Source organism: Chanodichthys erythropterus, chromosome 10, assembly GCF_024489055.1.
Source record: "Chanodichthys erythropterus isolate Z2021 chromosome 10, ASM2448905v1, whole genome shotgun sequence".
Lineage (NCBI taxonomy): Eukaryota > Metazoa > Chordata > Actinopteri > Cypriniformes > Xenocyprididae > Chanodichthys > Chanodichthys erythropterus.
Genome location: NC_090230.1, coordinates 56,030,469 through 56,054,152, shown reverse-complemented (window position 1 = coordinate 56,054,152; position 23,684 = coordinate 56,030,469). Strand labels below are relative to the sequence as shown.

Below are 23,684 nucleotides of genomic sequence, written 5' to 3'. Positions count from 1 at the left end.
ATGCTGTAAACTAGCCTTTTTTGTACATTACTTTAATATTAAAGGTTACAATCAACAACAGAGCACAAACTATTAAACTCAGCTGCTATTTATTGTTAGATATAATAAAAAATAAATAAATAAACGTAAATTGCACATAAGGCAGGTTTTGCATTAACTTCAAAATCGAATTCTAAAATTATTTTTCAATTATTTTTCTATTCCACTTCATTTTTGAAATATAATCATTTACACAGTTACTGTCATAACTTGTTTTCATGACAAATTTATTTTACTAACAGGCAAAGTAATACAGATATAAGCTAATATACAGCATATATTTAGTGAAATGCTCTCCTCTAGAGTTCATTTCTCTAGTGAACTAACTTGATGTGGACAGTAAATGACTTGCTTGAGGTAAATGTAATGCTACGTGATATTCTCATGCTGTTTTATTGATGTCCTTCCACGGCTAAAACACTGGTTGAGAGATTACACAAACTTATCTATGCATACTGTAGATCGCCTGTTCTTCTTCTGTGCTTTTTCCTGTTGTAGAGGTTAGCAAACAGCGTTGCAACCGCACACCCACTTCTGGACTGGAGTGTGGATCGCCTGTGACTGTATTCGTCGTCTGAATGTATGATGGTTATGATTATGAGGTTATGAGGACTGTATGAGATTAGCCAATCGAAACGGACATCAAAACAACCAGAGAAACGTTGAGAAATGGTCATGAAAAACTATGACTTTTGTTGTTCCAAGAAACTTCAATAACATTATAAGAGGGTTTATAATGTAAAAAAATAAAAATAATGTAAATAAATGTAAATAAAAAATACAATATGGCATTAAACAAGTTCTGCACATTTTAAAATGAATTACTTCTTCACTAACTTTCTGTACAAAAAAGCCTACCAGAGGGAAACATCAATTCAGTGCATTAAATTAGACCAAGGACAGTAAAATGAGTGACTTGGCAATGGGTGAAAAGTTTGGTGGCTGAAATCTGAGCAGGAATATGTGACACTGTCAAAGCATGCCTTGGTTTTCAGTAGTCCAAATATAGCAGGAAATCTGACATGTTCATATGTGAATTCAGAGCTACTGACTTGTATCATGACATTTAATTCTCCAGCTTTCCAGAGTCATTCTTAGTCAGTCGATAAGAATAACTGGTAACATTTTACAATGAGGTTTATTAGTTAAACATTAGTTAATGTATTAACATCAACATGAACTAACCACGAGCATTACATTTGTTACTGTATTTACGAATCTTCGTTAACATTAGTTAATAAAAATACAGTTGTTCATTGTTTGTTCATGTTAGTTCACAGTGCATTAACTAATGTTAACAAGATTTTAATAATATATTAGTAAATGTCGAAATTAACATTAACAAAGATTATTAAATGCTGTAGAAGTGCAGTTCATTATTAGTTCATGTTAACTAATGTAGTTAACTAATGTTAACTAATGAACCTTATTGTAAAGTGTTATTGAATAACCAAATATAATCATGTAATATTGACAGAATGCTCTCTTTTCTGAATGGCCATATCTCTTCTAGTGAAAAACATGGCTTTGATTCTGCTAAGTCATTTATTAGGTACCACTTTATTAGGTAAATCACAGAGCAGCACTACAGGTGTGAATTGTAAAAAATTTAACAATTCCTGTTACGTTACTGATGATCACTTCCATTTGGAACATGCCCCATGAACCATTCGATACGAATACACGTACCATTACACCCCTATTAATTACTAACCCTCATGTCATTCTACACCCGTAAGACCTTTGTTCATCTTCGGAACACAAATTAAGAAAATTTTGATAAAATCTGATGGCTCAGTGAGGCCTCCATTGACAGCGAGTTAATTTACACTTTCAAACACCAAGAAATGTACTAGGCTATATTTAAAACAGTTCATGTGACTACAGTGGTTCAACCTCAATGTTATGAAGCGACAAGAATACTTTTTGTGCACCAAAAAAACAAAATTAACGACTTTATTCAACAATATCAAGCGATGACTTTACGAAGCTTTACGAAGCTTTACGAATCTTTTGTTTCAGCGATGACTTTACGAAGCTTTACGAATCTTTTGTTTCAAATCAGTGGTTCGGAGTGCCAAAGTCACTTGATTTCAGTAAACGAGGCTTCGTTACATCATAAGTGTTTCGAAATTTTATTGGTTCACTTGACTTAGGCAGTTTGATATGCGCTCTGAACCACTGATTCAAAACAAAAGCTTTGTAAAGCTTTGAAGCTTCATGAAGCAGTGTTTTGAAATTGGCCATCACTAGATATTGTTGAACAACGTTATTTTGTTTTGTTTTTTTTCGGGTGCAAAAAAGTATTTTGGGTGAACTAACCCTTTAGCGATTCAGGTTCATTAACTGTTACATTAATGATTCTTCTAGTATTTTTATAAATAAATATTTGGGAAAGAAAAAAAAATACTACTGACAAACAGTGTTGGGGAAAGTTACTTATAAAAGTAATGTATTACAATAGTGTGTTACTCCCTAAAAAGTAATCGTGTTAGTTACTTTTTTGGAAAGTAATGCATAACATTGCTTTTGCATTACTTTTTCCTCAACTGGGCTTGGCTTGATTGTTTGTTTTTTTAATAGCAAAAAAAAAAAAAAAAAGTTAGATTTTTGGCAAATGCAAAGGCCATAAAATAAGCCACAGCCTGAAGGAAATGAAAACTCCACAAGTGCACATGAAGTGTGGGATTTGGGACAGGGCCTTACATGTTTAACTAAAGCCATTGTTGCTTATTATGGTTGAATTGGATCACTGAAGGTCAGCAGCAAAGACATTGGTTAATAAAGTGAGATTAAATTAAGCATAGATGCATTATTTAACATTAAACTATTGCAGATTCACATAATATTCAGCATCACTGTTTTTTTGTTTTTGTTTTGTTTTTTTCATTTTGAGGAATACTGAATAGTACAGTGTTTCTCCAAATTGGCAAAACAACGTACATTCAAGAACCTCATTGGAACTGAGCGTCATTCAGTTCTGGATAGGAACTGGCTTGGGCTGACACTTTATTAAGTGTGTTGCCATAAATCTAGCCTTATCACACCAGACAATGTTTTTCCAATGTTCCTCTGTCCAGATTTGATGAGCTTGAGGCCTGTTCTTAACAGACAGGAGTGGAACCTGCTGTGGTCTGCAGACCATCCACCTCGGGGTTTGACATGTTGCGCATTCAGAGATGCTCTTCTGCATAGCACTGTCGCAATGTGGTTATTTCAGTTGGTTATTGGTTATTGCTGTCAACTTCCTGTCAGTTTGAACAAGTCTGGCCATTCTCCTCTGACCACTCTCAATAACAAGCCAGTTTTGCCCACAGAGCTGCCACCATTCTCTGTAAACACTAGAGACTGTTGTGCATGAAATTCCCAGGGGATTGGTGCTTTCTGAGATACTCAATCCACCACGCCAAGCATTAACAATCATTCCATGGTCAAATTCACAAAGTCACAGCAAATCCAACCCCAATCACTTTAGGTTTTTCAATAAAATCTGATTTTAACAAACTCAATATAAATATAAAGAAATATAAATTTAAAATATAGATTTGAAATCCTATTAAAATCAGATATTTTTACACTGTGTCAATCCAAAAAGCCAGGCCATGTTTCAAATTTATTTCATCATTCAGGATACAATACGTATGTAACATCACACAAACTCGAAATATGTCCAAATTGACACTACATTTGCTCTTGCTTTCCTCATATTAATTTGCAGATGACTTTCAGGATTGCTAAATTACTTTGCAGGTTCAACCGGTTCTCTTTGCACTGATACTGCCCTTTAATAAACTCTTATTCATATCTACAAACTATTTTGATGATGAGATCTGGTAATCTTATTGAAGAAAATAAGCTGCACTCCAATAAATCATTTTAAAATGTCATTGCTTTAAAGTTATCTCCTATCTTTCATGGGTAATCATGATGGAATTCTACATCTGATCTTCAAGAGATGTGCACATCCTCAGAGAATCAATCCGGGTCTACATTCAGAAGAAGACAGTAATGGATTTCAAAACCACCCGATGAACAGAGGTTGTGTCACAAATTTTAGAAGTAAAAGTTAAAGGGGAATTAATTTTTCCAATGTTACTTTTTTTCCAATCTAATGTGCAGAGAGAGGAAGTGTTGGCTTCCAGAAGAATATAAACACTGGTGCTTTCTTTTTGTTCTGTTTGTTTGATCCAACATGACGATTTCAGGCTGTGTGAGTTTGAGTTGGCAATACCTGTCTGAACAATGTAGGGGAAAGTGTTGAAGAAAACTGACTGAATTCATTACTTAATTAAATTTGGAGACTATTGTGGCACAGAAACGTGTGTGGGTCATATCAAATTTTTAACTGTGATGTCATAAATGCTCAGAATTTGAGAAGTTAAGTTCAGTTCTCTTAGTAAAAAAAAAAAAAAAAAAAAAATACATACAGCATTTTACAAGATACAAAACAATAGCAAAAACAAAAATGGCTTTTATGATGTATATTTTGGGATGCAACTTTTAAACATCCAAAACAATGCTGTGTGCTGGGCTAAACGCGTTTGTTGTATGTGAGTACATATGATGTTATTTTTACCAGCTGAGAATCCATGAAGAGCTTAGAAAATGTGCAAAGGTGTCAAAGCAGTGGCAGGAACTCCTGTTACACACACAAATGAAGATCTGCTGCAAGGAGACAATGTTTCTGACACCTTTACCGAATTATAATGGGCAACATTTCTGTGACAAGAAAGACAGGTACTGTACGCATGACCATTCTGTGCTTTAGGGTCACATCTTGTGAGATTACATATGTTTTTGGTTTGTTTAGATGTCTTTGGTCTTCGCATTTCTTGCAATATTTGCATTCATATTTCAGTCGTTCAGTTTGTTTGGAAGCCCTTTTCAGAGGTCTTGGTTTGCTTGTTTGGTGTGCACCAGGGTTTGGATGGCAGTGTTCACACTTATTCAAATAAACTGCACTAACAGAGCAATTGCATCAGAGTTCATTTTAATCAGACCGAACCTACCAAGTGTGAAGTTATTTTTGCAGATTTGTTTCCATGAATGTTCCTTTTGAACTGTGAAGGAACTTTTTGAAACTTGCTCAATGTTAAAAATAAACTTCTGTGGCTTGTTTTTAATGTTGGAATCTTTTGGAAGATTCTGCAGAGTGTAAAGTTCTACACACAGTCAGGAACACCACAATTGACCCTTCACCGGGAGTGTGACTGACAAGCAATCTAACCAATCATACCGCCAAATCCGCCATTTTGTCCAACAAAGCAGTCGGGAGTTAGAAGATTAACCTCGGTGGACTTGAACTTGAAAAATGGTGTGTACTGACGTCTTTTCGCATTTGAAACAACATTCCTTCACATGTTCATTCATGTTTATTTGATGCTATAAATAAAACTGGTTGGAAGAGATGATCGTTCACGAGCCGCTTGATCTGAAGCACTACATCAATCTGTCATGACACATTAAAGAGCTACAAAACAGTTTTTATTATTCAATTTCTTAAAAAAATTCACTGTTTGAAAGCTTTGTTTAATATCATAAGTAACCTGCCCTGTCTTATCTGTCGACGTGTTGTCAGTGTCCTCTTTGTTCCGCGATGTATTTTTCACAGAGCCATGGCTTGTCGGACAAAGCAACAGTAACTAAGGGGGACAGGTCTTTGCGAATGGTCAATTGTGATGTCATAAACGCCCCGAAAGAAGAAAATAAGCTCCTTTTACAGTATAGTTTCAATAAATGTTCGTATTTGACTGTGAATGAACTTTTAGAAACTTCTAGTATGTTTTTATAGTGCATCACGCACTCAATAAATCAATAAGATCAAGGGAAATTTGGTTCCTTATGATATGCCTTCTATAAAACCAGTGTTTTGGCCACCCTTCGTTCATGATTAGTGACAGATCATAGCAGTTCCCTTGCTGATAAAGACACAATAGACAGCAAAAGGTCCCAGCATGCTCCTATCTTTCAGCCCTGCGCACTCCCCATGCCTTGTCAAAAAAAGAGTTTGAACACTTGCTTTCTGTTAGCAACAGAAACACCCCAATCTAAATGGAAACTGGCCTTGCCTAGCAGGGTTCCTCTTCTTCTCTGAGGCTTGTGGGTTTGCCAAGAGCTGGAATCGAAAATATAGCCAAATTCCAGGCTTCCTGAGATGAGCTGTCTGTTGAGCGTCTTTATCCTGGTATGGTAGGCAGTGTAGCCAGAGTTCACAGAGTTGCGGTCATGACTTGAGGTATAAGATCAAAAGAAAACGGCTGGAATTCAATATCAATGGGACGTCAGAAAAAAATGAAAGCCAAGTGTGAAAAATAGGCTTCAGGAGTCTGGCCTTGCTTACAAATAAATTATTGAGATTGTAAGGGAACTTTAAACTTGTCAAAGCTGTGGAAGGACCAAAGACTTTCCAAAGGTCTACAGATGTCAAGTGCATGTGGACAAGCAAGAAAAAGGTCAAACTGGTGTCCAGGCATAAGATTACACTCATAAAGTGGAGAGTGGCCAACGTCCATTTCTTAAAGGAATAGTTCACCCAAAAATGAAAATTATCCAATAATTTACTCACCCTCTGGTGTATATGTCTTTCTTCTTTCAGTTAAACACAATCAGAGTTATATTTAAAAAAAAATATCCTGGCTCTTCCAAGCTTTATAATGGGAGTGAATGGTACCATTTTGTTTTGAAGCCCAAAAAAGCACATCCATCCATGATAAATAGAATCCATATGGCTCCGGGGGTTAATAAAGGCCTTCTGAAGCAAAGCGATGCATTTTTGTAAGACAAATATCCATATTTCTAACTTTATAAACTATAGTAACTGGCTTCCGGTAACGGCCATACGCGAGTCTAGTTCCGGTCGAAGAGTGACCTTTAACTAGACGCATGACGTATTGATGAACGCGGAGTATAGAGCAAAACAAAACAATAGTCACGAATTAGACTAAAACGAGAATTTTTAAAGATGAATGTCAGAGGAGCTTGATTTTGTTGCCCAGCCCTATTTGTTTGAACCACAAGAGGCATCTACTCTCAACTAAGCATACGCTACACCTCTGTCCACGTACGTCATATGGCAGAACTCGATGGATCCGCTTTTTTGGGCTTAAAAAAAATGGCACCATTCACTCCCATTAGAAAGCTTTGAGAACCAGGATATTTTTAATATGACTCCAACTGTGTTTGGCTGCAAGAAGAAAGTCATATACACCTAGGAAGGCTTGAGGGTGAGTAAATTATGGGATAATTTTCATTTTTTTCTGAGATGCACTGCTTAGTAGGAACCAGTATTATTTTAGTATTATTTATGTACTATTACACTATAACACTGATTATCTCTTCATCACAGCACGTGTTAGTTAGTTAGTTAGCTCAGATTATATATATATAAAAAAAAATGTATTATCCTACTTGATTTTTTAACCAATTGATGCGTTTGCTACTTCATACATCCTGTAATTTTAAGAAAATCAGACCATTGCACACTGAGATATGGGTATCCATGTGTTCACACTGTCTGGTGGCCATTTTGAAAGATGTCTGAAAACTTTCACCAAAAGAGGAGCTTTAAATGCATACTTTACAGTTTATTCATGGTCTATGGTTTTACACTGCTGCAATTTTTTAAAGACTTCATATTATTGTTAGGTGAGCTTAAAGGGTGCACTACTATGAAAATCACACAGCTTCAGTGTGACATCAGTAAGAAAAAGTATAATTCCATAGATATTGTCAATAATAGTTGTTCATATTACAATATATATAAACTTAATACATGACTTAGATTATTTATTTAGCAAAATCTTTAAATTTAATGCAATATTTAATTAGGGGCCAAGCACCGAAGGTGCAGAGGCACCTATTGTTTCTGTTGCCGTTCTTTTTTTTATTTTTATTTTCGATTCTTCTTCTTCTTCTTCCGCTCTTGAGTCTATGGCAGCCCATAGAACCGCTTGCGGGAGAGTTATGAAATTTGGCACACTGTTAGAGGACAGTCTGAACTATGTTCATAGCAAATTTGGAGTCTCTATCTCAATCCCTCTAGCGCCACCAGCTGTCCAAATTTGCACTTATGTTTATGTTAATAACTTTTGAACCATAAGGGCTAGAAACTTAGAAAATTCTTTTTTCCTCCGATTCCTGGCTCAAGGCGAATCGATTGCACTCTATGACGTCATTTTCCGTCATGAAAATATTTCCGCCATTTTGAATTTTCTGAAAAACCTACTTTTTCGAACTCCTCCTAGGCTGTTACTCCGATTTTCACGAAAATTGTACCAGATCATCTTCAGACCATGCCAAGAAAAATTTAATTCAAGTTGATTCCTCAAATCGTTTTCGAAAAACACACGAACAAATTGTACGTAGCACTTGCGAAAATAGAAGTAAGGCTGTATCTCTGCAACACTTTATCATATTCAGACCAAACTTGGTACATGTCATCACAAGCATGACCTGAGGCACCATGCAGTGTTTCGGCGCAGCGCCACCTACTGGTGCGGAGATATGAAAAATGGATATTTTTGCTTATAACTTCTGATGGGTTTGTCCAAAAATCATAAATTTGGCCGTCGGCCATTTTGAATTTTGTGCTAAAATGCTGTATTTTACGAACGCATTAGCGTATCATTACAAAACTCGGTATGGGTCACCAGGACAATGCCCTGAAGGAACATGATAAGTTTCAGCACTGCGCCACCTTGTGGTCAAAAGTTATAACAAAATTTACAAAAATGCTAATAACTTTTAACTATATTAACCAATTGTAATGAAACTGTCTCTGTAGATTCCTTGGGTGATGCTGAGAACATAGATATTACATTTGCCATAGTCAGCTGAACTTCCTGTCCACCATATTGTTTTTCTTTAAAAACCTACTTTTTAGAACTCCCCCTAGACCGTTGCTCCAATTTTCACCAAAATTGAACCGTATCATCGTCAGACCATGCCGATGAAAAGTTATGGATTTCAAGTCGATAAGTCAAACCGTTTTCGTATAACCGAGCAAAGAATTTGAGGCATGATGCAAAAACGACTCTTGAAGCTGTATCTCTACAATGCTTTGACATATTGACACCAAACTTTGCAAGTGTCATTGTCACCTCACTCTGACCATACCACAACAATTTGGACACAGCGCCACCTATTGGTCGAAAGTGATGAACCAGTAAATCCTCATTTTTGATCATTTTACAGCTCTTTTGGCTAAAATGATCTTCAGAGGTGTTTAATTGCTCATTGTTGCAGTTGGTCTGATGCTCCCAGCCCCGTAATTGCTGCTTGCAAATATATTTAAAAATTGTTGCTGCTCCAATTAAGCTCAGCATGCTCCCTACACACTGAAAGTCTTTGTAAATTCTTCATAAAAAGACTTTAAATATTAACTGATGGTTGTCCCTTTAAGTTAATCTTTACAAAATGATAAATAAATTATTTTTACAGCCTTAAAGGGTTAGTTCACCCAAAAATAAAAATTACCCCATGATTTACTTACCCTCAAGCTATCCTAGGTTTATGACTTTCTTCTTTCAGACAAATACAATCAGAGTTATATTAAATAACGTCCTGGCTCTTCCAACCTTTATAATGACAGTAAATAGAGGATGAGTTTTTGAAGCCCAAAAAAGTGTAACCCTCCATAATAAAAGATATCCACACGGCTCCAGGGGGTTAATAAAGGCCTTCTGAAGTGAAGCGATGCATTTAAATATCCATATTTAAAACTTTAAAAAATAACTAGTTTCCAACAGATATGGCCATACACATTGATTTATGGCAAAAGATTGAACTCTGACTTGACGCCGTGATGTAATGATGAATGCGGAACTGCAGAGGATAGAGCAAAACAAATCAACAGTCAGGAATTAGAATTTATAACTAATCAAATTGAATGCCTTGTTGCTTGATTTTAGTGTTCTGTTTTTAGTTTTTTGTGATTAACTCTGTACCTTCAAATAAAACATGTTGTGAGCTTAAATGGCAATGGGGTGTGCTTAAAGCGTACAAAAACATTAAGCACAAGCCATACCTTTTTTAATAGTTGTGTTTGAGTCTCTCAGTTGGTCTCAGTGTAAAAAGATGGATCTCAAAATCATAAAGTCACTGCTGGAAATGGTTCAAATACGCAAAAGATGCTGGAAAACTGAAGTATTTTTGGGACCTGGCTGATTTTTCTGAAGAATATTGGGCAGTTTAACTGCTCAAGACAAACAAGGGACTCATGAACAACCATAAAAAAATAAATAAAAAAAAAATAAAAAAAAACAGTTGTAGATCATCCAGGTAATGACAGACAATATTAAGAATCAAGGGTTCACAAACTTTTGAGTGGGTCATTTTTATAAATTCAGCTATTTTTTTGTCTTGTGGACCATATGTAAACATTTTTATGTAAAATAACTTATTCAGGACAGTAATAAATAATAAAAAAAATAACATGCATATTGTATGTTCCCTCTTATTTTGTTAAAATTATTCACATTTTCACAGATTCTGCAAGGGGTTCACAAACTTTCACTGTATACAATTTTGGTTTTAGTTACAATAAAAACACTGGTAGGAATGACCCAGTCATTTTCAAGACTTTTGCTTGAGGCATTTGCAAGAAAACAAAATCCATCAAAAAATCATGTTAACTTCACATTGACCCAGTTGTAAATACCAAGTTAAAAAACGATCAGTGATTGCTTTACGTGTCAGTCAGACAGATGGCCTGTTCCTGTCCAAATTGGCAGTTCTTGTCCATAACAAACTACAATTTGGAGCAGGCGTGCCAATAGTAAAAAGTCTGTGCAAGATTAAAGAAGAGAAGACCAGAAAGACTTCTGGAAAAAATACACCTCACACTCTCATCAGAGTAATATGAGAATCGAATGTACTTTGTCTGGTTTTGTATGCATGAGATGACTATCATCACAGATGTTGTTAGCCTTCAATATAAAGCTCATTATATACCCAGAAGTATAAATCACCCAGACCCCAAATTGTCAGACATTATTCTGTTTACTGTAATTGAAATTCTCATTAGGTTCTATTCACAATGACTGAATCAAATTTACATTTGGCAAAAGTTCTAATTTCAGAATGACACATACGCTAGGAAAAGAAGAGCCAGAGAGCATTAGCGATTCACAGGACATCAGGCTAAAGCACAGGAACAGCATGGTGAATTTTGCCTCCAGCTGGCCAGCACATTTTTCCTGACCCCCCACCGCCTAGACATGAGAGACTAAATGGGGGCCCTGTCAGCCAGAGCTGTTCCATGATAATAGGAAATCCCAGGTCGGGGAGGGAAGCCCTGTGGTGCGAACGAGATGAGTCATCGCCATTTCCTCCGATGCACTCGTGACAACAAAAGATTTCTCTCACCTATTATAGGCAGCGAACCAAACCAAAATGGAATATATCCAGCATATTAGAATACAATGGAATGGCATTTAATGATAAGAATGGAACAAAATGAACACAATGGAGGCTCTGAATTCAGGATACATTCATGAGGAATTGGCTTGTTGCAATGTAATATATTAGAATATGGAATACTATAGGTTTTTGGAAATGTACTGCACCATGGTAATGCCATTTTACTCTCTGAAGTAGCTTGAAATATCATCTAAATACCTTAGTAAATGTACACCACCATTTTGGCTGGTAATGATTTTTAATGTTTTGAAAGAAGTGTCTTATGTTTGTAACAGTTATGTTCTGTTTATCATGCTGTTTTGGTTTTCCTGTTTGGTTGTCTGCCTGCCTGTGTTCTCTAGTTAGTTTCCCTGGATGTTAATTAGTTCACACACCTATTCCTTTTGACAATAATTACGCTCCTCGTGTATTTAAGCCCTGTGTTTCAGTAGTTCCTTTGTCCAGTATCATCAATGTTAATGTGGTTGTGTTCACGTTATGTCCTGTGATCTCCTGAGTGTTCTGTTGTGGATTTATTGAAGACAGTTTTTGTTCCCTATTCCTTCCGTTGTGCGCTTCACTAAAACCAGCCGTGACAATGTTTACCAAGACTGCATTTGTTCAATCAAAAATAAAGTTAAAACTTATGAAATTATATATTTAATGTCATAATTACAATTTAAAATAACTGTGTTTACATGACTTTATTAATAGTGACGGTAGTGACGTCAAAAATAATAATTTGCCAATCTGAAGTATTTTATTTGTTATGTTGGTTGTGATGTTAAATTAAACATTAAAAACCAAAGAAAAGTATTGCAACACGTCAACAGGCAACTTACAGCTCATAAATGATCCTCTCTTGCAGTTACAGATGCATTATTTTGACTGTACCACTTCTACTTCTGCTGCACGAAATGAGAACACATTTTTATAATTATCTGGGTCAAGAAACAGTCTGAGTTCACCATATACTTCCTCCTCCCTTACTGCAAAATGTTTGCTTTGTCAGATACGCTAAAGGGATAGTTCACCCAAAAATGAAAATTTGATGTTTATCTGCTTACCCCCAGGGCATCCAAGATGAAGGTGACTTTGTTTCTTCAGTAGAACACAAATGATGATTTTTAACTCCAACCGTTGCCGTCTGTCAGTCGTATAATGCATGTCAATGGTAACTTTATCTATAAGACTAAAAAAAACACGCACAGACAAATCCAAATTAAACCCTACGGCTCGTGACGACACATTGATGTCCTAAGACACAAAACGATCGGTTTGTGTGAGAAACTGAACAGTATTTATATCATTTTTTTACCTCTAATACACCACTATGCCCAACTGACTTGAGTGCACGCACGGCATCCGGTGCGCGAGGTGTGTACACGACTGGCGTAGTTTAAACATGGTGCCTGTAGTACAACAGTTGTTATACAAATGGAAGTAAACCACTAAAAAACATGGATTTATTACATCAAAACTTCATTTTATTTTGTTACTTTTCGTAAGGGGAGCTTCACAAATAAAAAGGACACATACAAATATCTTGTTCACATATCTCAGTTGGATGTGGAAAAACCATAGGCACAGCTAATTGTTTAAGTCATACATGATCCTCTCCTGGGTATGTAAAATCATCTCTGCAGACCCTCAACAACTTTAGTATGTTAATGGGTGTGTTGATATACAGCCGAAGAGCAATCAACCATAACTTCAGGTGAGCAGGCTCAGAAGTTGGGAATACGTGGAAAGTCACCACTCCTGAATGAGTTTGCACAAGAGAACGTAATCTTTTAGTTTCAAGTCGGTTTGAACAATGCCGTGTGCGCACTCAAGTCAGTTGGGCATAGTGGTGTATTAGAGGTAAAAAAATTATATAAATACTGTTCGGTTACTCGCACAAACTTATCGTTTTGTGTCTCAGGACATCAATGTGTCGTCACGAGCCGCAGGGTTTAATTTGGATTTGTCTGTGCGTGTTTTTTTTTTGACTCTTATAGATGGAGTTCCCATTGACACTCATTATAAGACTGACAGACTGCAACGGTTGGAGTTAAAAATCGTCATTTGTGTTCTACTGAAGAAACAAAGTCACCTACATCTTGGATGCCCTGGGGGTAAGCAGATAAACATCAAATTTTCATTTTTGGGTGAACTATCCCTTTAAATTCGCAGTGAGGATGCATTTCTCTCACATATCACACATGTGCACTTCAATAAGCTGACAGGAAGCAGGTTAATGTGTTTACATGTTGGGCGAAATCAGTGTAAGGGGCAAAAATCTAGCTGTGGTGATTGTTTATGCTTAAGCCATTTATGACCTCACTCCGATAAAAGAAAACAGGTAAATGTGTTTACATGATCACATGCATTGTCGGCTTATTATGCATAATCACAAAAGAATGTGCATGTAAAAGCACACAGTGTCACATGATCCTTCAAAAAATCATTCTAATATGCCGGGATTTTCTGCTCAAGAAACATGTCTTATCATTATGTTGAAATAAGCTGTGCTGTGTAATATTTTTGTAGAAACCATGATACTTTTTTTTTTCTTTGATTAATAGTTTGATTAATAACACACAGCATTTATTTGAAATTGAAATCTTTTATGACAAAAAAAAAATGTCTTTACTTTTCATCAATTCAAAGTGTCTTTTAAATAAAAGTATTTTTAAAAAAAGTAAAAAAAAAATACATAAATAAATAAATAAATAAAATAATATCACTGAGTGATAGTGTATATTAGTAATTTACTATCGTAATGTCAAGGTACCATGGTATTGTAACTTAATTTTGAGTGATCTGAACATTATTGCCACTGTGATAGTATTCTCTCAAAATGCTTCAACGCATTAAAGTAATGATAATTTAATTGGTAACACTTTACAATAAGGTTCATTAGTTAAACATTAGTTAATGTATTAAGTAACATGAACTAACCAAGTAACAAAGAATAATAAATGCTGTAGAAGTGCAGTTCATTATTAGTTCATGTTAACTAATGTAGTTAACTAATGAACCTTATTGTAAAGTGTTACCATTTAATTGCAATTTAAATAATGTTACAATGGAAAAAAAATCTAGATGTCTCTAAAAAAAAATGCCTCATTGTCTTTATGCAAAATATAATTTCTTTTTTTTCCCCCTTGGATTCGATGGTTGAATGTGAGCTGGACATGTTTTTGTGAGGTTCACGTAATAAGACTGCTAATATAGTCTTCACAATTGGCACTATTATACTTATATCACAGTCCTCATAATCTTCACTAGCTTGAGCTGAGGGACTTCTGGAGCAGCAGGAGCCTATAAAGAAGAGTCTCCAGCATTTACAGATGAAAGCAAAGGGGAACGTAGTCCAGAATAAGGGGAATTCAGGGCACTTGACTGATGGAGTGTGCACTGGGAAGTATATCTGACAGAATATATTACTGGTCACTTATTAAAGATTCTAAAGTAGTAGGTAGGAGGCATGTACTTCATATAAACCTAACCTAATAAATAAGGCATAAACTAACCTACAATAAATAAATTATAACTCAAGCATGTCTCTAATTTCTGCATTAATAGTTAAAAATAGACTGAATTAAAAGGTAAAATTGAAGTTATTTATTTTAATTAAAATAATTTTGAGTGGAATATAAAATTAAACAATGTTCACTAAATTAATGTTTGCAAAATAATTGACATTGACATTATTTTTAGTTAAATTAATTAAAGTGGATTATAATATTATGATATATATTTTTTTTTATCCAAAGTGGTAGACATTTAAATTATTAATAATAATAATAATAATAATAATAATAATAATAATAATATATATATATATATATATATATATATATATATATATATATATATATATATATATATATATATATATATATATATATATATATATATATTATTATTTATTTTTTATTTTTTATCTCTGAGAATTAAATCCCGGCATTGCTAGCGCCATGCTAATGCTCTACATATTAGTTATTTTTAGTTAAATTAATTAAAGTGGATTATAATATTATGAAGTGTCCTGGACTACACAATGTTTACAAAATGTATGTTTTCTATTCTGATTTACACAAAAATAAACAATAAATAAATATAATTCATTTTGTTTAAATAGATTACAGTTCTTAAATTTAGCATTTTTTATGTATAATTTAAATATTATGAACTCTCTTGTACTACATAGTTTATTTTTATACAAAAATAATTTACAATGAATAATAGTGTTAAACACATTATTAATAATACATTATTATTAATAATAATAATAATAATAATAATAATGTTTCCAAACTAATTCACAATAAATAAATACATTTTGTTAGTAATTAAAGTCATTATAGTTAAAATAATTAAAGTTGAATATTATATTAGGAACTGTGCTGAGCTACATAATGTTTACCAAATAAATTTGAACATGAATTAATTATTCTGTTAATTTATATATTAAAGTTGTTCATTTTAATGGCATTTATTAAAGTGAAAAATAACATTACAAAATTAATATTATATAATTTTATATTAATATATTAATATTGTAATAGTATTTATTTACAAAAGTAATTAAATAAATATATATTAACAACTTTGTTAAAGTACATTATAGTTATTAATTGTAATCAAATCATTTAAAGTGGAATATAATATTATGAACTTTCATGGACAATATAATGCATTCAGAAGTAAACACTGTGAGAAATGAAACTATTTTAGCATGTGTACTTACAAATAACATAACACTATAAATCATATTTTCCACCATCTACTCTCACCATACACTTAACCAAGTTCAGAGTTATGTCTGCCTCATTATGCTAATGAAAGCTTTTTTCTCGTTACGTTCCATGCTTGGCTAGCAGAATGCGCTGAAGTGCGAGAGCAGCGGAATCGGGCGTGTGCACTCAGCTCTTCCCTGCTGATTCGGCATGCCATCAGCATCCTGCCCCATGCAATATAATGATCAGGGCCCAGGTGACACATGGAGACACAACCAGCATACTAGACATCCAGCCCTGTATGCTAATGCTTCCAACGCCCCCTTGTAAAGCACAATACAGTGAGTGAGGAGGCATAACTGTTTACAAGGGGGTGTTGCAAAAAAGAGAGGACATAAACAAGCAAACAAGAAAGGACTACTTGTTATGGTAGACAGTGATGGACAGGCCAAGACACCACATTGTTTAATGTAGAAATCTGAGGAATTTCAGCAGAAATGATTTAAACATGGTAAAATGAATTAAACAAAGCTGAGAATACTACATTACACAAGCTAAAAGCATAATCAAATTATACAAAACATACACTTAAAGCTGCAGTCCATGATTTTTCCTATTTGTCGCCATCTCTGTTTGAAACCTGCAATTGCAGTCATATGCAGAACAGATATCTGTACATGCATTGTGCCTCGGCACAGCTCATCAGCGCGGATGAATCTAATGCTTGCTGTCAGTCACTACACCGGTGTGGATACTGCACTTCAGAATCACAGATTCTACGTCTTGAAAGTGTGACCGATAAAAGAATTTTCACTGGAAAATATCATCTGAACAAGTAAGTAACATTTCTGCCACTTTTGTTCTGATCAACTAAGGAAATAGCATTAGGCAATAAATTGCGCTGCCAATGATGATTAAATCTAACAATCGCTTAGCTCTAAACTGTGCAAATTATTACTGTTATATTGTTCTCAAATTGTTAATGTTAACAACATCAGCATTGCGTGATGCGTTACCTTTAGATTTCAATTTCTGTAGCCACTCCACAGTCCAAAGTCTTTTGCTTTTTGACTACGAGTGAATCTCCAGTTGTCACTGATGATTGTCATTTGGACCTTTCTGGATTACAATCTGCCATCAAAATTACAAGTTTAATTATTTCAGCTGCTGTGAGAAAAGGCTATAAATGATCCGCTACCAGCAGCATCCTCACGAGATAAAACCGACTAGCCTCTCGACGGGACGTAATGACGCACAGACGAACTGCTGCATGCTCAAATTTCCCGCGGAAATCCACCATGTGCCTATTATTATAAAACATTATTACAAGCTTACCGTTGTGAATTGAGCTAAGATAATGAGATAGTTTTGAACACTGGCTGGTTATGTACTTGCTCAAAAATTGATTTTCGATAATTTTTCACCAAAAAAAAAGTTAGGAACTACAGCTTTAAACAAGGGGAAAGAGGACATATCTATTTTTATTTATTACTATTTTTTTTTTTTCTGTATGAATATATTAATTTATTCAAAATTAAAAATCTGATTCATACATACAAGCACTTGAACATTTTTTTTTCTTTTTAATTTACTAATTAAAATCAAATGTTTTCTGCAAAATCAAGGTCATCAAAATTACCTTTTACTTACACCACATGACATTTTTAAAGTCATGAAATTTTAACTGTTCTTGAAAATGTTAAAAAAGTTCTTCAAAATCATACAAAATCAACATAAAGAACTTGGCACCTGCATTTTTAAAAGATTCATAATTTTCTTGATCTTGGACCCACCTGCACTTGTACTACAAAAAATGTTTTGTCCCAATAATAAAAGAAATGATAAACAAAAAAATTAAATAAAAAATAAAATAAACAAAAAAACAGACTGCATTAATCTTAAGTTATAACAACTTACTGAAATTATGTTTAACCAATAAACTACATTGAGTTGGAGGAACTTAACAATTTGTTGATTTTACTCCAAAAAAAAAAAAAAAAAAAAAACAGTTGTCCCAACAAATTTCAGCATAAATTAAAGCTGCAAGCAGCGATGAAAGGGCCCTCGCACACGGGCTCACCACCACTTGTTGGCCTTAGGAAAACAGTGAACAGTGGGCGACATCCATATAAGCGCGTGAATACAGGAGAATTATGCCAAAGTCATTTCGAAATGCCACACTTCCTGAGGCCAACAGGTGGTGCTTTGACCGTAACTTAATATTGCCATGTTGATGTCTTCAGGCCAGGACTATTATCGAACATGTGAAGTTTGGAGCAGATCAGACATTGTATGCCTGAGTTACAACAACTTACTTCTTTCGTAGCGTTAATCGCAAACAATAGCACTCAGCCAAATGTTGCATGATTTAACGTGTTTCTAGCATTTTTGGTACTGCGTTGCATAAAGAAATGTGAATCTGGTAGTGAATTACAGTGTAAAGCATGCCATTTCCTGTTGCCAGCAGGTGGCGCTATGGCTTACTGAATATTGTTATATAGATGTCTTTAGGCCAGGACTCTTATCACACATGTGAAGTTTGGAGCAGATCAGACATAGTATGCCTCAGTAACAACAGCTTCCTCTTTCATTGCAAAAAAAACATCCGACTTTGTCACTCCGCCACAGACACGCCCCTCAGCAAAAACTCAAGATCTTTGATATTTATCATTGCTAAGGTCTTAAGATTAGACTGATAACATTTGATGTTGATCTGATTAAATCTCTATGAGGAGTTAATCACAGTGTAAAACATATCATTTCCTGTTGACTGCAGGTGGCGCTATGATTGTAACTGAATATTGTTATGAAGATGTCCTCAGGTCAGGACTCTAATAAAACATGTGAAGTTTGGGGCAGATCAGACATTGTATGCCTGAGTTACAACAACTTCCTGTTTCATGGCGAAACATCGAACATCATTTGTCAGGGCACCACGGACACGACCTTCAGTGAAAACTCAAGATCTTCACAATTTAACGTCTCAAAGGCCTTTAGATTAGACTGACCAAATATGATGTTGATCTGATTAAAGCTCTAGGAGGAGTTTGTTAAAGTACAACATGTGGAAAAACTGCCAAAATTTTGTAGAGAAAATTCACTTCTCACTTCCTGTTGGGTTTACAAACTTTGCACCCAGGGGCTTTTTTGTAGGTATTGGGCTGTTACATCGGTCTACCAAATTTCATAACTGTACGTGAAACGTAGCACGAAGGGCGCATAATTGAAGTTTTGTAGGTGGCGCTATCGAGCCATTTTGCCACACCTAATTCTGAAACCTATATCGGATGTAAATTTTCACCACTTCTGACGCGTGTGCAAAGTTTCATGAGTTTTTGAGAACGTTTAGGCCCTCAAAAATGCTATTCATTTTGGAGAAAAAGAATAATTGGCTGAGCAATTCCAATAGGGTCCTCACACCATCGGTGCTCGGGCCCTAATGAGTGGTGGCCCTGGAACCAAACAATCTTATCCATTTCAGTTCAAAACAGCTAGTATAGCACAAACTAAACTTATTTAGCATTTTCATTTAATGAACAAATACGACACTATAGTCACTGGCATTCGCATAGTCATTGCTCATATGATGTGCACCTTCATGTAACCGCACATAACCATATAACCATAAGCTCTACTTTTCAGCACAACAGTAACCACAAAAACAGCAACATAAAGTATTTTAGATGTCAAACATAACAGCATTAAAGTCTTTCCCTTTACTTAAAAAAAAATAAATAATAAATAAATAAAAAAAATTAATAATTCTAATTAATAAAACACACAGCACTTGAAAACTAGCACTGGCTGTGAATCGAAACTGAAAATGAACAAATGCTCTTGAAACATGCAGCATAGCTGTATTTATGTAATTACAACAGAGATTTGATGATCACATTAAGCCATATCATATTCCCACAACCATGCATTGTCAAAATTCATAAAAATGTACAGAGCAACTGGCGAATAACACCATTTCAACTGTGATTTTTACTAGCATTTGGTGCTTTGAACCCTGGCTAATATGGTAATAGTGTCCTACAGATGACGCAGCGAGCTGTCAGAAGCAATTTAATAATAGAATTTTTGTCTTGCACCCATGCATTTATCAAGTTTTGGTAACAGGTCCCCTGAATTTCTTTTTAGAGTGTTGACATATTTTCATGTTGACCTCTACAGGTCAGATGGAGTATCACAAACTAATATGTGCATGACTCAAACAGGTCCATATGGGCACCCATGTGCAATTCTCCAAGCCTACCAGCTGAAAAATCACCAAAACCCCTTTAAAACCATCAAACCAAACCATTCTGACCAGCTTGGTGTTCAACCAAGAATGGCAAACCACATTAGACAGGTTTATGCTGTTTTTTGTTGATTTTTTTCCTCAGCAGGGTTGTCAAAAGAACTCTCATATGGTGGTTGTGAGAGCCTTTATCTAGGGAGTTTTTTTTTTTTATGCTGACAGACTGCTGATTGCTATGAACTGTGTCTTATGTGGGTGTATTACCTGCGCTTGTGCCTCCATTCGAGCGTACTGCACCAGCATCGGCTCTCCGTGCTTCTGCAGGAAGTCTCTCTGACAGCGCTCTGCCAGCGTCGGCTCATTGGGAAGAAAATTGCTGGCCCAAACCTAGAGAGATGAACAGGAATAGAACGAAGACATGAACCTGTGTGGGAAGTCTCACTAATCAGACTCTGTTGCCACAGATAAAACCTTCAGAATAGCTGTCAGGGAAAAAAAAAAAACAACATTTCACCTCCCGTAATAAAATAAAACTCCCTTCCAACTATAAAAATAACTAGAACTGCAGGCATGTATTTAACATATGCGAATTGATAGCGAAGTATGTGGCCAGCGAAGCACAGAGTGCATGGAAACCGATCCAATTAAACTTCGCAACTAGTGGAGTTGGTACTTGGTGATAACATTTCTCCCATCTTTAGCCTTGTAGAGATGATTTAGGGAAGGCAATTGGAAAAGTCACTTTAAAACATTCATCTTTCCAGCCGCCAAAGACATCCAGGAGAGACTTCTGCCCAGAGAGACTTCTGACAACACATCCAATACATCTTCAAACAAAAAAGGGTGGTATGAGAGATTCTGTTTTTCTGATACATTTCCTCACCACCAGAGCTCCCACAAGAGCTTTCCATTCACATATCTTCTTGAGGAAAGAAAACTTGGTCATTATTCACTACCGAGACAAATGTGATTTTCTGCATAGTGATTTAGAGTTTTTGGGCACTCAATTTTAGCAATTTAATGCAGTGCCACACATGCCTCAGAAGACTCTCTCAAGGGTACTGTGAATTTACCACTGAATTGTTTGCAATTCATAGTACATAAAAATTAGTGTTTAAAAAATAAAAAATAAAAACGGTCCCCTGTAATCAATAAAAATCTCCTTCCAGCTGTAAAAATGACTAGAAGTGCAAAGCAAGCCTGTATTTACCAGTGAACAAGACTTTAATCAAATTATACTTTGCAACTAGTGAAGTTGGTACTTGATGATAACATTTTTCCCATATTTAGCCTTAAAGATCATCCACATATGTCTGTCTAGATGTATGTATCTGTGCATGCTAAAACAGCTAACCCACAACTATGGAAGGCTATGGAAGCAGGTTCTGTGAAGGTTCTCTTATAACATTTTAAGTTTAAATTTGTAGACTGCAGAGAAATAACCTCCTGAAACACTCTTCCTTTTGAGGAGGATATGGTAAAGGAGATAAATGAGATCATCTTGATGTATTGCACTGGTAACAATTTTTGAATCTAGTCCAGATATTTCACCAAACACAAGTAAAGTATACTAAGAAAGTTAATGATTTTGATCAATGACATTTTGATTTCAAGATAAATTACTAAAAGTTAAAGTGCCCCTATCATGCCTTTTTAAAGGTTCCTAATATTGTTTTGGGAGTCTCCTACAACAGGTTTACATGCATGCAGGGTCAAAAAAAAAAAAAACACTTTCGTTTTCTCATATTATACAGTGGGTACGGAAAGTATTCAGACCTCCTTAAATTTGTCACTCTTTGTTATATTGCAGCCATTTGCTAAAATCATTTAAGTTCATTTTTTTTCCTCATTAATGTACACACAGCACCCCATATTGACAGAAAAACACAGAATTGTTGACATTTTTGCAGATTTATTAAAAAAGAAAAACTGAAATATCACATGGTCCTAAGTATTCAGACCCTTTGCTGTGACACTCATATATTTAACTCAGATGCTGTCCATTTCTTCTGATCATCCTTGAGATGGTTCTACACCTTCATTTGAGTCCAGCTGTGTTGGATTATACTGATTGGACTTGATTAGGAAAGCCACACACCTGTCTATATAAGACCTTACAGCTCACAGTGCATGTCTGTGCAAATGAGAATCATGAGGTCAAAGGAACTGCCTGAAGAGCTCAGAGACAGAATTGTGGCAAGGCACAGATCTGGCCAAGGTTACAAAAAAAAAAAAATATGCTGCACTTAAGGTTCTTAAGAGCACAGTGGCCTCCATAATCTTTAAATGGAAGACATTTGGGATGACCAGAACCCTTCCTAGAGCTGGCCGTCCGGCCAAACTGAGCTATTGGGGGGGAAGAACCTTGGTGAGAGAGGTAAAGAAGAACCCAAAGATCACTGTGGCTGAGCTCCACAGATGCAGTCGGGAGATGGGAGAAAGTTGTAGAAAGTCAACCATCACTGCAGCCATCCACCAGTCAGGGCTTTATGGCAGAGTGGCCCGACGGAAGCCTCTCCTGAGTGCAAGACACATGAAAGCCTGCATGGAGTTTGCTTAAAAACACCTGAAGGACTCCAAGACGGTGAGAAATAAGATTCTCTGGTCTGATGAGACCAAGATAGAACTTTTTGGCTTTAATTCTAAGCTGTATGTGTGGAGAAAACCAGGCACTGCTCATCACCTGTCCAATACAGTCCCAACAGTGAAGCATGGTGGTGGCAGCATCATGCTGTGGGGGTGTTTTTCAGCTGCAGGGACAGGACGACTGGTTGCAATCGAGGGAAAGATGAATGCGGCCAAGTACAGGGATATCCTGGACGAAAACCTTCTCCAGAGTGCTCAGGATCTCAGACTGGGCCGAAGGTTTACCTTCCAACAAGACAATGACCCTAAGCACACAGCTAAAATAACGAAGGAGTGGCTTCACAACAATTCCGTGACTGTTCTTGAATGGCCCAGCCAGAGCCCTGACTTAAACCCAACTGAGCATCTCTGGAGAGACCTAAAAATGGCTGTCCACCAACGTTTACCATGCAACCTGACAGAACTGGAGAAGATCTGCCTGGAGGAATGGCAGAGGATCCCCAAATCCAGGTGCGAAAAGCTTGTTGCATCTTTCCCAAAAAGACTCATGGATGTATTAGATCAAAAGGGTGCTTCTACTAAATACTGAGCAAAGGGTCTGAATTCTTAGGACCATGTGATATTTCAGTTTTTCTTTTTTAATAAATCTGTAATCTATTTTAATAAATCTCAATTCGAGCCCGACAATTAAA

At 35.7% G+C, this 23,684-nt stretch overlaps 1 protein-coding gene across 3 annotated transcripts in view; it reads right to left on the bottom strand.

Annotated features, from left to right (window-relative positions):
- The window catches only part of galt (galactose-1-phosphate uridylyltransferase), a 164,712-nt gene that overhangs the window by 90,564 nt on the left and 50,464 nt on the right, over window positions 1–23,684 (bottom strand). For all 3 annotated transcript variants that reach the window (XM_067395698.1, XM_067395697.1, XM_067395699.1), the window contains exon 7: window positions 20,671–20,793. In XM_067395698.1, coding sequence (XP_067251799.1) covers window positions 20,671–20,793 — 123 coding nt within the window. The remainder of the gene's footprint in view (window positions 1–20,670; window positions 20,794–23,684) is intronic.